Source organism: Rhinoraja longicauda, chromosome 9, assembly GCF_053455715.1.
Source record: "Rhinoraja longicauda isolate Sanriku21f chromosome 9, sRhiLon1.1, whole genome shotgun sequence".
In the NCBI taxonomy this organism is placed as follows: Eukaryota; Metazoa; Chordata; class Chondrichthyes; order Rajiformes; family Arhynchobatidae; genus Rhinoraja; species Rhinoraja longicauda.
Window position 1 is genome coordinate 37,426,761 of NC_135961.1, and position 16,802 is coordinate 37,443,562.

The 16,802-nt window shown below is 45.5% G+C and overlaps 1 protein-coding gene across 5 annotated transcripts in view; it reads left to right on the forward strand.

Moving 5' to 3' along the window:
* The window catches only part of LOC144596625 (uncharacterized), an 81,775-nt gene that overhangs the window by 45,417 nt on the left and 19,556 nt on the right, over window positions 1–16,802 (forward strand). For 4 of the 5 annotated variants that reach the window (XM_078405175.1, XM_078405177.1, XM_078405178.1 and 1 more), the window contains 6 exons: window positions 997–1,159; window positions 7,181–7,396; window positions 10,524–10,652; window positions 11,997–12,149; window positions 14,538–14,649; window positions 15,811–15,920. In XM_078405175.1, the coding sequence (XP_078261301.1) occupies window positions 997–1,159; window positions 7,181–7,396; window positions 10,524–10,652; window positions 11,997–12,149; window positions 14,538–14,649; window positions 15,811–15,920 (883 nt within the window). The remainder of the gene's footprint in view (window positions 1–996; window positions 1,160–7,180; window positions 7,397–10,523; window positions 10,653–11,996; window positions 12,150–14,537; window positions 14,650–15,810; window positions 15,921–16,802) is intronic. The other variant, XM_078405179.1, reaches the window with a different exon arrangement.

Below are 16,802 nucleotides of genomic sequence, written 5' to 3' on the forward strand. Positions count from 1 at the left end.
AAGACAGTGAGTCCAGTTGTGCAGTGTTTCTCTTTTTTTGGTTAGCATAGACTTTATGTCCCTGGTGTGAAGAGGCTTAGAGTATGCCATACCATGCAGGAAAGTGTGCAGTGCCAATGGAATTGGCTTGACGCTGACCTTGATGCTGATCAAAATAGGTTGATCTGGATCCCCTTTGGTTTCATCCCCTCCTGTGTGCCTGGGCACGATGAATGGTGGGGCTCTGAGGAGTGTTGTGGAGCAGTAGGATCTAGGAGTGCAGATACCGAGTTCCTTGAATGTGGCGTCACATGTGGATAGGTGGTCAAGAAGGCTTTTGGCACATTGGCCTTCATCAGTCAGAGTATTGAAAATAGAAGTTGTGAGGTCATGTTACAGTTATATAAGATGTTGGTGAGGCCACATTTAGAGTATTGTGTTTAGTTTTGGTCACTGTTATAAGAAAGATATTGTCAAGCTTAAAAGAGTTCAGAGAAAATTTACCAGGATAATGCCAGGGACTGAGTGACAGGGAGAGGTTGAGCAGGCTCAGACTTTGTTCCTTGGAACGCAGGAAGATGAAAGGTGATCTTATAGAGGTGTACATAATCATGAGAGGAATAGATCAGGTAAACGCGGGGGAGTCTTTTGCCCAAAGTAGGGGAATCGAGAACCAGAGGACATAGGTTTAAGGTGAGGGAGGAAAGATTTAATGGGAACCTGAGGGGTAATTTTTTCACACAAAGAGTAGTGGATGTACGGAACAAGATGCCGGAGGAGGTAGTTGAGGCAGGTACTATTGCAACGTTTAAGAAACATTTAGACAGGTACGTGGATAAGGTAGGTTTAGAAGGTTATGGGCCAAAAGCAGACAGATAGGACTAGTGTAGATGTAACATTATGGTCGGCGTTAGCAAGTTCGACTGAAGGGCCTGTTCTGAAGCTGTATGACTCTATGACCCAACAACTCTTCCTACAACGGTAATGTAACCAAAGTATATGAATTGTTCTTTCTAGAAAACGAATGGATCAGTTTGAACATGAGAAGACTGAAAAGATCATTCGACTAGAAGCGTACAAGAAGGAGGAACTGAAGAAGTTAAACGAAGAAATAATGGTGTCTGAGAAAAACTCACAAACCAATGGCGCTTCTGATAAGAGAGACTATGAAGAAATGGAGGTGAGTTTGCTTGAGTGAATGGTTGGGAAGAGTCAAGATGCCACAAGGTGCGATTACACAAAGCTGGGTGGCTGTGAGGAGGATGCTATGAGGTTGCAGGGTGACTTGGATAGGTTGAGTGAGTGGGCAGATGCATGGCAGATGCAGTATAATGTGGATAAATGTGAGGTTATCCACTTTGGTGACAAGAACAGGAAGGCAGATTATTACCTGAATTGTGTCAGATTAGGAAAAGGGGAGGTACAACAAGACCTGGATGTTTTGTACATTAGTCACTGAAAGTAAGCATGCAGGTATCAGGCAGTGAAGAAAGCTAATGGCATGTTGGCCTTCATTGCGAGAGGATTTGAGTTTAGGAGCAAGGAGGTCCTACAGCAGTTTTTCAGGGCCCTGTTGAGACCGCACCTGGAGTATTGTGTGCAATTGTGGTCTCCTAATTTGAGGAAGGACATTATTGCTATTGAGGGAGTACAGCATAGGTTCACCAGGATAATTCCCGGGATGGTGGGACTAACATATGATGAAAAAATGGCTCCACTGGGCTTGTATTCACTGGAATTTAGAAGGATGAGTGGAGATCTTATCGAAACATATAAAATTCTTAAAGGATTGGACAGGCTAGATGCAGGAAAAATGTTCCCGCTGTTGGGGGAGCCCAGAATCAGGGGTCACAGTTTAAGAATACGGGGTAGGCCATTTAGGACTGAGATGAGGAAAAACTTTTTCACCCAGAGAGTTGTGAATCTGTGGAATTCTCTGCCACAGAAGGCAGTGGAGGCAACTTCACTGGATATTTTCAAGAGGGAGTTAGATTTAGATCTTAGGGCTAAAGGAATCAATGGATATGGGGAAAAAGCAGGAACTGGATACTGATTTTAGATTCTGCCATGATCATATTGAATGGCAGTGCCTGCTCGAAGGGCCGAATGGCCTACTCCTGCACCTATTTTTCTATGTTTCTAAGAATTAAGAGCATAGCACACAATAAGAGAGAGATGGTGGGGGAAGGCAGAGAAGCCCACAAAGGCAAATGTTATCCAGCAGGCAGGAAGGGAAGGACGCAGTGGAAAGGGAAAGAGGAGGGACAACAATTCGAGAGAGAGAATGAACACATTGCTGGAAAAAGCTTTCAGCTTTGCTGGATGTGAATGGAGGTAAGGGCAAGAACCATAGATGTGAAAAATTAAGTTGCGACTCACTCTGACCCACCTTGTGAAGTTGTGTTATCTTTTGTGACGTGGTTCTGCAATGCAAGCAGTACTACCTTGAGAAGATATTTCCGTGTCAACCTCTTCCTGTCTGTGTTGTCTACAGGTGGCCCACTGGGTTTCCTTGACACTAAGGGCATTCCTCTTACAGGTGATGTGATCCATCGGCCTCTCCAGCTCCATCTCATTATATTTGGGGAGCAAGGTTCGAACACTCTGGTGGAGCCATCTGCAAGTATACTGCATTGACCAGTTGCTGGAAAGACAAGACACTGTAGAAACAAGGAACTGCAAATGCTGGCATACACAAAAGGACACAAAGTGCTGGAGAACATGGATAGGTGACATTTTGGGTTGGTGCCTAAGGGTCTGAAGAAGGGTACCGATCCAAAACGTCACCTATCCATGTTCTTCAGAGATGCTTCCTGAACTGCTGAGTTACTCCAGCACTTTGTGTCCTTTTAGCTGGAAAGACATTGTTACTGTTATATGTGTGTACCTTCGTTATGTTTCAGCTGGGCGACCAAGTGCTGGCAACTGTGAGAAATTGAATCACATCTTTTCAATAATGTCTGCTGTTGTTGAAATAATGTGGTATTCGGGGGTAGCTTTAAATCACATAGTGCAACGTCATATTTTAGAGTTATTTAAAGCAGCATTAGGGAGACATGCATTGATGTTTTAATTTGCTGAGGAGTTTCTAGCCCTAGTTTTCTTTAGATGAGAATCGTCCGTTTTTTACTCCGCTTTCCTTTATTTCAATGCACATTTCACAAAATCAACGTCTAAAATACTTGAATAGAATAGCTTCACGAACGTACAAATTATGTTATTGGTTTGGCAGCACAGTGGCACAGCTGGTGGAGCCGCTGCCTCACAGCATCAGAGATCCAGGTTCAATCCTGACCTCGGGTACTCTCTGTGTGGAGTTTGCAAGTTCTCCCTGTGACCGCGTGGGTTCCTGCGGGTGCTCTGTTTTCCTCCCACATCCTGAAGTGCGGGTTTGTAGGTTGATTGTCCTCTAAATTACCCCCAGTTTGCGAGGAGTGGATGAGAAAGTGGGATAACATGGAACAACCGTGAACAGATGATCGATGGTCAGCCTGTTTATTCACAAAATGCTGGAGTAACTCAGCAGGTCAGGCAGCATCTCGGGAGAGAAGGAATGGGTGACGTTTCGGGTCGAGACCCTTCTTCAGACTGATGTCGGGGGTGGGACAAAGGAAGGATATAGGTGGAGACAGGAAGATAGAGGGAGATCTGGGAAGGAGGAGGGGAAGGGAGGGACAGAGGAGCTATCTGAAGTTGGAGAAGTCGACGTTCATACCACCGGGCCGCAAACTGCCCAGGCGAAATATGAGGTGCTGCTCCTCCAATTTCCGGCGGGCCTCACTATGGCACTGGAGGAGGCCCATGACAGAGAGGTCAGACTGGGAATGGGAGGGGGAGTTAAAGTGCTGGGCCACCGGGAGATCAGTTGCGTTAATGCGGACCGAGCGCAGGTGTTCAGTGAAGCGATCGCCGAGCCTGCGCTTGGTCTCGCCGATATAGATAAGTTGACATCTAGAGCAGCGGATGCAATAGATGAGGTTGGAGGAGGTGCAGGTGAACCTCTGTCTCACCTGGAAAGAATGTTTGGGTCCTTTGATGGAGTTGAGGGGGGAGGTAAAGGGACAGGTGTTGCATCTCGTGCGGTTGCAAGGGAAAGTGCCCGGGGTTAGGGTGGTTTGGGTAGGAAGGGACGAGTGGACCAGGGAGTTGCGGAGGGAACGGTCTCTGCGGAATGCAGAGAGGGGAGGGGATGGGAAGATATGGCCAGTGGTGGGGTCCTGTTGTAGGTGACGGAAATGTTGGTGGATAATATGTTGGATCCGCTGGCTGGTGGGGTGGAAGGTGAGAACGAGGGGGATCCTGTCCTTGTTGCGAGTGTGGGGATGGGGAGCAAGAGCGGAGCTGCGGGATGTAGAAGAGACCCTAGTGAGAGCCTCATCTATAATGGAGGAGGGGAAGCCCCGTTTTCTGAAAAACGGGGACATCTCGGAAGCCCTAGTGTGAAACACCTCATCCCGGGCGCAGATGCGGCGTAGACGGAGGAATTGGGAGTAGGGGATAGACTTTTTGCAGGGGACCGGGTGGGAAGAAGTGTAGTCCAGATAGCTGTGCGAGTCGGTGGGCTTGTAATAAATGTCCGTCACTAGTTTTTCTCCTGTGATGGAGATGGTGAGGTCCAGAAACGGGAGGGAGATGTCAGAGATAGTCCAGGTATATTTAAGGGCAGGATGGAAATTGGAGGTGAAGTGTATAAAGTCAGTGAGTTCTGCATGGGTGCAAGAGGTAGCACCAATGCAGTCGTCGATGTAGCGGAGGTAGAGTTCGGGGATGGGGCCAGTGTACGTCTGGAACAGGGATTGTTCGACGTACCCAACAAAGAGGCAGGCGTAGCTAGGGCCCATGCGAGTGCCCATAGCTACGCCTCTGGTTTGGAGGAAGTGGGAGGAGTCAAAGGAGAAGTTGTTGAGGGTAAGAACCAGCTCTGCTAGGCGGAGGAGAGTGTTGGTCGATGGGGATTGGCTGGTTCTACGGTCGAGGAAGAAACGGAGGGCTTCGAGACCATCCTTGTGGGGGATGGAAGTGTAGAGTGACTGGACATCCATGGTGAAAATGAGGGAGTGGGGGCCTGGGAACTGGAAGTTATCCAGGAGATGGAGAGCGTGTGAGGTGTCTTGGACGTAGGTGGGGAGGGATTTGACCAGGGGGGATAGGATGGAGTCGAGGTAGGTAGAGATAAGTTCGGTGGGGCATGAGCAGGCAGAGACAATGGGCCTGCCGGGACAATTGTGTTTGTGGATTTTGGGTAGGAGGTAGAATCGGGCCGTGCGGGGCTGGGGAACTATGAGATTGGAGGCACTGAGGGGTAGTTCGCCGGAGTTGGTGAGGTCGGTGATGGTGCTGGTGATGAAGGTCTGGTGTTTATCGGTGGGGTCATGGTCCAGGGATAGGTAGGAAGAGGTGTCTGATAGTTGTCGTCTGGCCTCGGTGCGGTAGAGGTCAGCACGCCAGACTACCACAGCCCCTCCCTTGTCAGCGGGTTTAATTATTAAGTCCGGGTTGTTGCGGAGTGAGTTGAGGGCTGCACGTTCAGGAGGGGAGAGGTTGGAGTTAGTCAGGGGAGTGGAAAATTTGAGGCGGCCGATGTCACGCCGGCAGTTTGAAATAAAAAGTTCTAGTGGGGGTAGTAGGCCATACTGGGGGGTAAAAGTGGAGGGGGTCCGTTGGAGACGGGAGAAGGGGTCATCAGTGGTGGGTCGGGACTCCTTGCCATGGAAAAGTCAGCCTGTACTTGGTGTGGAGTTGGGCCCGTTTCCATGCTGTATCTTTCATTTCAATCAATTGATACTTCTGATTGTACTAGACTTTGGAGATACAGCGCGGACACTGGCCCTTCTGCCCACCGTCTACACCGACCAGCGCTCACCCATACACTAACATTATCCTACACACTAGGAACAATTTTACTGAAACCAATTAACCTACAAACTTGTATGTCCTTGGAGTGTGGGAGGAAAGCGGAGCACCCGGAGAAACCCCACGCAGTCACAGGGAGAACATACAAACTCCACGCACATGCAGTACCCATAGTCAGATCAAACCCAGGTCTCTTGCGCTATAAGACAGCAACTCTTCAACTGCGCCACTGTGCCACCCCACTCATGCGTGAATACTTCACAACTTCACCGCTTATGGGTAGATAATTCACCTCCGCTTATGTGAAGAAGTGAAAATTAGTTCAATTATTCCGTTTTTTTTGTATTCGTACAGAGAATGTACCCACTTCTGAGCATGCAGATCTATTGAACTCAATGACTGCACTCAGCAACGATAAGCCTTGAAAGGGCTTGGTGCCAGTGACAACAGACAAATTTCAAGAGAGAGCTGGATAGAGCTCTTAAGGATAGCGGAGTGAGGGGGTATGGGGAGAAGGCAGGAACGGGGTACTGATTGAGAGTGATCAGCCATGATCGCATTGAATGGCGGTGCTGGCTCGAAGGGCTGAATGGCCTACTCCTGCACCTATTGTCTATTGTCTATTGTCTCTTCCATAAACAATTAGACTTCAGATTGAGCAGCATTTAATTTACTGTTTTGAGTCCTTGGAGTGATAGAATCATACAGCAAGGAAACATGCCCTTCAGACCAACTCAATGAATGGTTCAATGGTTCTTTATTTGTCATATGTACAGTGAAATTCATTTTTATATACAGTTCAGTACAAGTTTCACTATACATAAGCATGTATACATCTTAGATAAGCATCTTAGATACAGTACGTGTCTAGCAGTAGTGCACTTAGACAGTATACAATCGCCAGTTTGGCGCCATTTTCAAGTCCCAGTTTTGAAAGTGTAGGTTTCTTGACCTGACCATGAAGGCCCGTTGTCCAGGCGATGTTGCTGGCCAAGTGCATTCATGGTGTTTACTCCCGCTCACCATATTGACCAAGATTCCCATCTTAGCTAGTCCCATTTGCCTGGATTTTGCCCATATCCCTCTAACCCTTTCCTATCCATGCATCTGCCCAATTGTCTTTAAAATGTTTTTTTAAGTACCTGCCTCAACCAACTCTTCTGGCAGCTTGTTCCATATACCCACCACCCTCTGAGTAAAAATGTTGCCCATCAGGTTACTATTAAATTTTTCCCCTTTTACCTTAAACCTATGTCCTCTGGTTCTTGATTCCCCTACCCTGGGTGAAAAACTCTGTGCTTAGCATTTATTATTAACACAACCCATTTCCTACCTCTGCTTTTATTAGCTCTTGAAAAAGCAACTTGGTCAGCTCCAGGAAGACTTAAAAAACAATGAATCGAAGTGGTCTCTTGCGCACAACTGCCTTTGCAACAAGATTGATTCATTGACCAAAGAAAACTTTGAACTGCACGATGAGTTGAAGGTTGTTGAATGTCATCAGCAGGAGTCTGTGAAAAGAAATGAGACTCCCAGCCTAATCGGCAGCAAATTTAAAACACCGGTATGAATTGTGTTATGTCTGAACCATGTTTAAAAGTTCCAGAACTAACCATTATTTTAAAGTTAGACACAAAGTGCTGGAGTAACTCAATGGGTCAGGCAACATCTCTGGAGATAAAAGGGGATCGATCTTTATTTCTTCATTATTGTAAGGTGTTTAGTACGATCAACTTATTTCAGGGTAAGAAAAGAAAAACAGAATTCATACTTGTATAATATTTCCCTCAGATTACATAAAGTGTAAGACAGATATTAAGGTCCAAAAAAATCAATGTAGGCAGTTCCTGAGTTACCGAAGGGTTCCATTCCTGGGAACAGTCTATTAATGCACTGCGCCACAGACCCAGGTTCGATCCTGAGCTCAGGTGCTGAGTGTTGCGAGTATACATGTTCTCTCTCTGACTGCATGGGTTTCCTCTAGGTGCTTCGGTTTCCTTCCACAACTCAAAGACGTGTGTGTTTGTAGGTTAATTGGCCTCTATAAATTGCCCATAGTGTGTATGAAGTGGCCAGAAAAGTAGGATAACTAGGTGTGAATTGGTGTTGGATGGTCGGCGTGGAGCAGGGAGCTGAATTGCCTGTTTCCATGCTGCATCTTTCAATCAATCAATCAAACTGATCCTTCAGAAAGTCAGAAATGAACAACTTTAATGAGGGTCAATTATCATGAACATGTGGCGGCTCCCAAGGGTCGGGCCATATTTCTACCGACCCCTCGGCACGGGAATGGACCAGTCCCGGGAGGCGGTCCTGGACTCAGGTATATAAGGACAAGGTTTGGGCGCCAAGCCATTCCGGCAGACTAGACCCGTCTGATACCACGATACAATAAAATATACCTTCCCGAAATACCTGGCTCCTTGCCTTTATCGACACGCTACATATGGCTCTATACGAACCAGGGGCTTCAGAATCCTTATCTTTTTTAGGGATAAGTATTATTGTTGATTCAGTCAAAGTTTGTGGTAATATCTGTTGTTTAAAGGCATAACTATATACAGTTTGTAAGCGTGGGGAGATCAAGTCACCATCCCGCCATGGGACATTCCGTCCTTACGTGCCATCGGCCCTCCGGGACTGCGCCTTTGTGTTCCTGCGCCGTGACGCCCACCAGACGCCACTCCAGAGGCCGTATGAAGGCCCGTATCGGGTGCTGGAGCACGGACAGACAACCTTTGTTTTGGACATGGGGGGCCGGCCGGAGGCCGTGTCAATTGACCGCCTGAAGCCGGCCCACTTAGACATCGACCAACCGGTGCGGGTGGCCCAGCCTCGGCCACGAGGTCGCCCCCCTTTGCGGGTCCCACCGCCTGTCCCTCCAACTGTGCCTCCGCCGGCCCCTCTGTCGACCGATTACCGTACGCGGTCCGGTCGGGTTGTGCGACCACCAGTGCGTTTCGTGCCTCCGGTTCTGGGGGGGGGGTACTGTGGCGGCTCCCAAGGGTCGGGCCATACTTCTACCGACCCCTCGGCACGGGAATGGACCAGTCCCGGGAGGCGGTCCTGGACTCAGGTATATAAGGACAAGGTTTGGGCACCAAGCCATTCCGGCAGACTAGACCCGTCTGATACCACGATACAATAAAATATACCTTCCCGAAATACCTGGCTCCTTGCCTTTATCGACACGCTACAAACATTTGTTTTAATTGCCTTCCGTTGTCTAATTATGATGGTACAGAATCAGAATGCCCCGCATCCAATGGCCAGTTTCGATAGCCTTAGAGTGTCAATGGGTGTGACCTTGTTTGATGAAGTATATTGCGGATGTCAATAGACATGATTGCCTTCTCAGTTTTCAAAGCAAATATCCTAGATGACCCCCTGCGGTAAACTAGCAGCTACGTTCTTAGAGAAACTGCAAATCCGTTTGATTACTGTAGGTGGTTACATGTAAATGGTTTGTTTTGTAGTCTTGTTATCATTTGAGTTAACTAGCTGCTGTCCCTATTCTGTAACTCCTAAAGATGTTTGCATTTATATAACTAACTTCCTGTCTTGAAAAATTCTTAAAACATTTATGGAACAACTTGTGTAAAGTCAGATTTCTGTAAATCACATCTTATATAATCCAGGAATCCCTTGTACATTGATAACCAGATAATTTACATTTGGGTGGATGCAAGGAAATGCATGAACGGCTGGTTTACAAATAAAGACACAAAGTGCTGGAGGAACTCATCTTTTGTTTCACATCTATCTTTTATCTCTTGCCTTTGTCCAACCATTTGCCTACAACCCCCCCCCCCCCCCCCCATATCAACCTGTTACATATTAGGCTTTGTCCTGCCGCTCCTCTCTTCCAGCTTTTTTCCATCCTCCCAACAATCAGTCTGAAGAAAAGTCCCTAACATCACCTATCCATGTTCTCCACAGATGCTGCCTGACCAGCTGAGTTACCCCAGCACTTTGTGAATTTGTTTTAGGTGTTGGCTGAGGATAAATATTGGCCGGAACCCTAGGAAGAACTTTCAGTCTGATTATACGGAATTGCAGTAAAATGACAGCTCAAGAGCAGGCCAATTATACCCATTGAACCACATCCATGTTAATTTTCATGGATATCTCCTTTCACCCTATTTCACATTGTGCTATTAGTGTAGGTCCACCACTGATTTTCCGGCACCCTTGGGTTTCAGTGCCTTTTTGGATTATCCGTTTTGCCGGACCAACAGAGGTCATGGAGTCCAATGGTACCAGAACGGTCTGCCTAAGCTGCCATGGGGCTGAAATACTCAATGTCGGCCTCAGAGGTCGACTATGGGAATGGATCTGCCAGCTCTGGCTGGGCTGAAGTTCCAGAGTACAGGCCTCAGGCAGCAAATTTGACCCATTGATCGGCTGTGGAAGTCGGCTATGCAAACGGATATGCCGGTTACAGTCGGGTCGGAGTTCCAGGGCCCTGACCTCAGGGGGAAAATTTGACCCGCCGATCGGTGCAGAAGTCCCAATGAGGTCGAGATTGACCGCCTCACCTGGCCTAGGAACCACCTATGAATTTCAAGCGTGCTCTCGTAATTTTGGCCAGAGGTACCAGACCATTAGTTGCTGGAAATCGGTGGTGTGTGTGTTTGTGTGTGCATATATTTCAATGTACTGTACAATATACCACCTCCAACCACGTGCAGGTGTCTGATGCCATTATTAGAGGTACGTCACAAACAACTCAACAGCGCCATGGAAGCTGTAGTACAACTCCAACTGGAAGGAGAATGCCTCTTGAAAGAAGTCAGACCCCAGTGAATACTGAACTGAAGGTATTATTTTCATTTCTATCTGGCCTCATTAATTCTTAGCTTGGTTTAGTTTTGCTCTGAGACATAGTGTGGATTCGGCACCTCAACCCACTGAGTCCACTACGAACAGTGATCACCCGTACACTCGTTCTATCCTACACACTAAGGACAATTTACAGAGGGCCAATTAACCCTACAAACCTGTACATCTTTGCAATATGGGAGGAAATCTGAGCAACTGGAGAAAACCCACGTGGGCACAGGGGGAACATGCAATCTCCATACAGACAGCACCTGTAGTCAGGGTTAAACCCAGGGCTCTGGCGCTTTATGGCAGCAACTCTACGTCTACGCCACTATGCCGCCCGCACCTTACTTTGTGAGGAATTCAAAACAATATATTACTTCAGTTTATACTAACAATTCTGTAGTAAATGGTGGTGCGTTACATTTAAGAGTGTTTAATTGTGATATATACTGAAAACGGAACATTCTTACTTGCAGCAGCATAACAGATCTGTAAACACAGTACTCATAGATAACACAAGAAACAAGGTGCTGTTTTCAACACAGCCAGCTGCTGCATCAACAATTTTAAAGAGATCTCAACAAGAAAGTGAAACATGTCTTGGGGGAATCACAAAAGGAAGTGGCCAGTTCAATTTTTCAGTGGAAGAGCCTAACGAGAAATAAGCATAAATATTTAAAATCAGCCAAAAACTATTTTTATGTTCAAAATGCACTATACAAACCCACAAATGGGTCTAATTTCCAGGCAACTGTTTAATCTACATTTGTTCATAAGTTATAGGAGCAGAATTAGTCCATTCGGCCCATAAAGTCTACTCCACCATTCAATCATGGCTGATTTCTCTTTCCCTCTCAACCCCATTCTCCTGCCCTCTCCCTATAACCTCTGACACCTGTACTAATCAAGAATCTATCAATCTTGGCCTTAAAAATATCCATTGTCCTGGCCTCCACAGCCATCAGTGGTATTGTTCCCACCCATATGAGCGGATTAACTCGAGAAAAACCAAACACAACAAATGTTTTATTTTGATATATATTTTAGGAACAACAGGTAATTGGGGGTCAAAAACCTGGGAAACGTGCAGTTTTGCTTCATCAAAGCATCTCTTTTATGTACAAGCATTATCCTAACCTCTTTGTGCCTGAGGCTCATTTTTTCCCCTGCTGATGTTTACCAGTTGCTTTCATCATAAAGTTCTAAACTCTGAATATTGGCTTTTAACAAAGACGGTCCTCCTAATTGTATGAAATGGCTCATAAAAATAATTTCGGTTAAGTAAAACTTTCCTCATCTTTTGACAAGAAACTGAACATAATTTGCATGTATCACAGCTTTCAGAAAACATTTTGAGGATGGCTGAAGTGCAGAAAAGGCAAATGCAAGAAATCCAGGAGAGGCCTCCCAGCCGTTTAAGAAGCAGAAGTGCCACACCGACTGGACGGAAGACACCCTTTCAGGATAGATCAACAACTGACCCCAAGCTGGTCAGTACCATCAGAACCACCCAGTGTTTGATTTAGTTTAGTTTACAGCAGGGAAATTGGCCCTTCAGCCCACCAAGGTTCTATCCTACACACTAGGGGCAATTTACAGAAGCCAATTAACCTGCAAACCTGCACATCCTTAGAATGTGGGAGGTAACCGGAGCACGTAAAGCAGCAATTCTACCGCTGCATCACTGCGCTGCCCAGTGCATCTAATAATGATGTGAACAGGGTGCATTGTCAGTGGTAGCTATCAGTGAGACCAATGGTGTTTGTGAAATGGGAAGTTACAGTAATTTAGTAGGTTGTGGAAGTTCAATATGAGATGAAGATTTGGGGATCAAGGGAAGATGTGGTTGAAGGAGTGAATATAGAGGTATTAGGAAGTCCTGTGGATGATCAATCAGGTAACAAGTGATCAGGATTTGAGTCTCCATCTATGATAATATTTAAAACCTTGGAAAGAGCTTGCATTCAAAGAAAACATTAATTGATGAGTCATAATGAAGAGCTAAAGGGGTGGATATTGAACACTATGAGAGAAGCCATGTGAGACTTTCTGTCAAAGATAGGCACAAATTGCTGGAGTAACTCAGTGGGTCGGGCAGCATCTCTGGAGAAAAAGGATAGGTGACGTTATGGGTCAGGACCCTTCTTCAGGCTGTCTCACTTATCCATTTTCTCCAGGGATGCCGCCTGCCTGCTGAGTTACTCCAGCAATTTGTGTCTATCTTTGGTATAAACCAGCGTCTGCAATTCCTTTTTATTACATTAGGAGTTTCTGTTTGTTGGTTTGCTAATATATATTTTGGGAACAATAGGGATTTGGGGGTCAAAAGGCTGAGAATTATGGACAGTCTGAAGAATTTTAAGTGGTTTTAAAATCTGAGCCGCACATCCATGTTGAAATAATGAAATGAGCAGCCTATCTCCTGGTAAGTGGTTAGTTGACTGCTCTCGGCCCACTTTTGTTAAAATGGGAACAGAGCTTGATTCGGAAGCCAGTTGTAAATTGTGATGCAGCGGTAGAATTGCTGTTTGACAGCGCCAGAAACCCGGGTACGATCCCGACTATCGGTGCTGTCTGTATGGATTTTGCACATTTGCCCTGTAACCGCATAGGTTTTCTCCGGGTGCTCCGGTTTCATCCCTCATTCTAAAATCGTGCAGGTTTGTAGGTTAATTGGCTTCTGTAAATTGCCCCCAGTGTTTAGGATGCGAAACTGGGACAACATAAGACTAGTGTATGGGTGATCGTTGGTTGGTGTGGCCTCGGTGGGATGAAGGGCCTGTTTCCACACTATCTCGATGAAGACAAGGAGCACATATAGGATGAGCATTCAAGTGCAAAGGTTTCAATCCATTTCCATGTAGATGCAGATGTGGAAAACTTAAAGGTTTTTCAGCATGCAAGTGATGGGCATCCTCCTCTACCATCGCAGAATAACATACACTGCATAGCTCATTTGCAAAGCCATTGTTATTAGGTAAAGAAGTGGTTTTAAAGAGTATTCTGTGAATCACATGGAGCACATTAAAAATTACACCTACAAAAGATTGCCAGCATGCGAGTGATGGGCTTCCTCCTCTTTCACAAAGATATTTATTCATGTTCATGACCCTGGGGGCCAACAAGTTTCAAAAGGAAACTGACACAGGTGAACCACACTTTCTGGTTTTGCCAAGGTATGCCTGCTCTCACAGGTCTGTGTGTGTTGAGCTGTATCTGGTCCAGACTAAGAGGCAGGCTTCCACATTAGGGATTTACTTCCTCCCTAGTATATAAAATCATGAGGGGAATAGAATAGCGTGAATTTGCAGAGTCTTTTACCCAGAAGAGGGGAATCAAGAACCAGAGGACGTAGGTTTAAGGTGAAAGGGGCAAGATACAGTAGAGACCTGAGGGGCAATTTATTTTTACTGGGGAGAAGCCAGAAGAATGGGGTGGCGAGGGAAAAATAGATCAGCCATGATTGAATTATGTAGTAGAGTCAATGGTCTGAATGGCCTAATTCTGTTCCTATGTCTTATGGTCTTGTGGTCTTGGTGGTGGTTGTATGGAACGAACTGCCAGAGATAATTGAGGCAATTATTATGACAACATTTAAGACATTTGGACTGGTTTAGAGGGGTATGGGCCAAACACGGGTAGGTGGGAACCAGCATAGATGGGGCAGTTTAGTCAACATGGTCAAGTTGGGCCGAAAGGCCTATTTCCATGCTGTATAGCTATGATTCTAATTGATTTCTTGCTTGCTCTCCTAACTGGGTACAATTCGGTGTTGCAGAGAATGGAAACAAATATTAAGAAATATAAGAAATATTAAGAGGAAAATGGAGATAATGACACCCCTGCACTTTAAATCATGTTAGACTGATCTCTTTCAGAATATTCAACGACCCACATCAAATCATCAAACAGGACTTGAGGGAAAGTTACCCGCATCAAGCTTAAATCAAAATGTGTTCCAAAGAGCAAACTCTGCTCGATGTGCAAGGGGTAAGATTTCTTCAAATTCTAATTTTACTTTAATTTTAGTTTGGCTTTAAGGGAGTCATCTGATGATCTGGTGGGAAAACCAATGGTGTGGATTAGATGCTTTCATTGAAAGTTTGAGCAGATTGAGTTGGCCATCACAAATACTCACAAGTCATAGGGACAGTGTAGCCATGGTGTGTAACACTGTTCATTTATTGCTGGTGCACACTGCAGCCACAATCTGCCCGTGATGGAGGAAATTAAAGATAAGGGTGGTGGACAGGACATGCTGCTCTGTCCTGGATGGTTTCTACCTTCTTGAGTGTTGTGCAAATTATACAAGTGGAGAATTCCATCATGTTGCTGCCCTGGGCTTTGTAGATAGTGGAAAGGCTTTTGGAAGCAAGGAGGTGAGTCTTTTGCTACTGGGTATCTAGAATCTGATCTGGCCAAGATCCTGCAGTTTGCAGGTATAGAGAACTAGGGCACAGTAGCGCAGCGGTAGAGTTGCTACCTGACAGCGCCAGAGACCTGGGATTGATCCTGACCAGGGGTGCTGTCTGTATGGTGTTTGTATGCTCTCCCAATGACTCCGTAAATTTTATCCGGAGCTCCGGTCTCCTCCCACATTCCAAAGATGTACAGGTTTGTAGGTTAATTGGCTTCCGTAAAATTGTAAATTGTCCCTTGTGTGTAGGACAGTGCCAGTGTACGGGTGATCGCTGGTCGAACTCGTCAGGCCGAAGAGGCTGTTTCCACATTGTATCCCTAAACTAAACTAAAATAAACTAAACTTCAGCTCAATTTGACTGTAGCTTCCCTGAATATGCTACATTGATTTATTGGTGATATTACAGGACTTCCGTCCATGACTTTAAGAACATTATCCCAGTCGAGTTACATTAGATTGTATTAGTGATTGTTGCTCCAAGACAATCATGATGGAAAGAGCACATTACCCATCCGAGGCCAGGTAATGGAGGAGTTAGCTTTTCACACTCAAAAGGTTTGTAAAAACCTTTCTTTGATTGCAAACCCCAGTGGATCAAAAGTTACAGTTTATTGTTAATAGTTTAATTTATCAAATTCCCTTTGATGCTCCACTATAAGAACATTAATTTCCTGATGCATCTATGGGAGTTCACTGATACAGTATTAATGATAGCCTCTCATGTTTTTTAGGTGTTCAGTCTTCCAATGTACGTAGCACTGAGGATAACTCATGCACGCATTCACAAACAGTGGAGCACATCTCGATGGCTAGGTCCCAGGGCTACGTTGCTAAACAACAGGTAATTGAAACTGTAAACACAAGGAACGGCATTTGTTGGTTTACAAAAAAAAATTACAAAAAAAGGTAATTGAAACGATCTGATCTTTAAAGCTTTACTGCTCATCAATAGGAGTAGGGACATGCATTTTTTGTACATTAGGTCATCAGGTCATAAGGAACTGGAGTAGAATTAGGCCATTTGGAGTATCAAGTCTACTCTGCCATTCAATCATGGATGATCTATCTCTCCCTCCTAACCCCATTCTCCTGCCTTCTCCCCTTAACCTCGGACACCTGTACTAGTCAAGAATCTATCTCTGCCTTAAAAACATCCACTGACTTCTGTGGCAAAGAATTCCACAGATTCACCACCCTCTGACTAAAGAACTAAAGAAATTTCTCCTTCCTAAAAGAATGTCCTTTAATTCTGAGGCTGTGCCCTCTGGTCCTAGACTCTCCCACTAGTGGAAATATCCTCTCCACATCCATTCTATCCAAGCCCTTCACTATTCTGTGTGTTTCAATGAGATCCCTCCTCATTCTTCTGAACTCCAGCTAGTACAGGCCCAGTGCCAACAAACGCTCGTCATGGCTTAACCTACTCATTCCTGGGATCATTCTTATAAACCGCCTCTGGGCCCTCTCCAGGTCCAGCACATCCTTCCTCAGATATGGTGTCCAAAATTGCTCACAATATTCCAAATGCAGCCTTATCAAGGCCTTATAGAGCCTCAACATTACATCCCTGTTTTTGTATAACAGCTTTCTTGAAATAAATGCTAGCATTGAGTTTGCTTTCTTTACTACCGATTCGACTTCCAGATTAACTTTTTGGGAATCCTGCACCAGCAATCCCAAGTCCTTTTACACTTCCGATTTCTGCATTCTCACCCCATTTAGA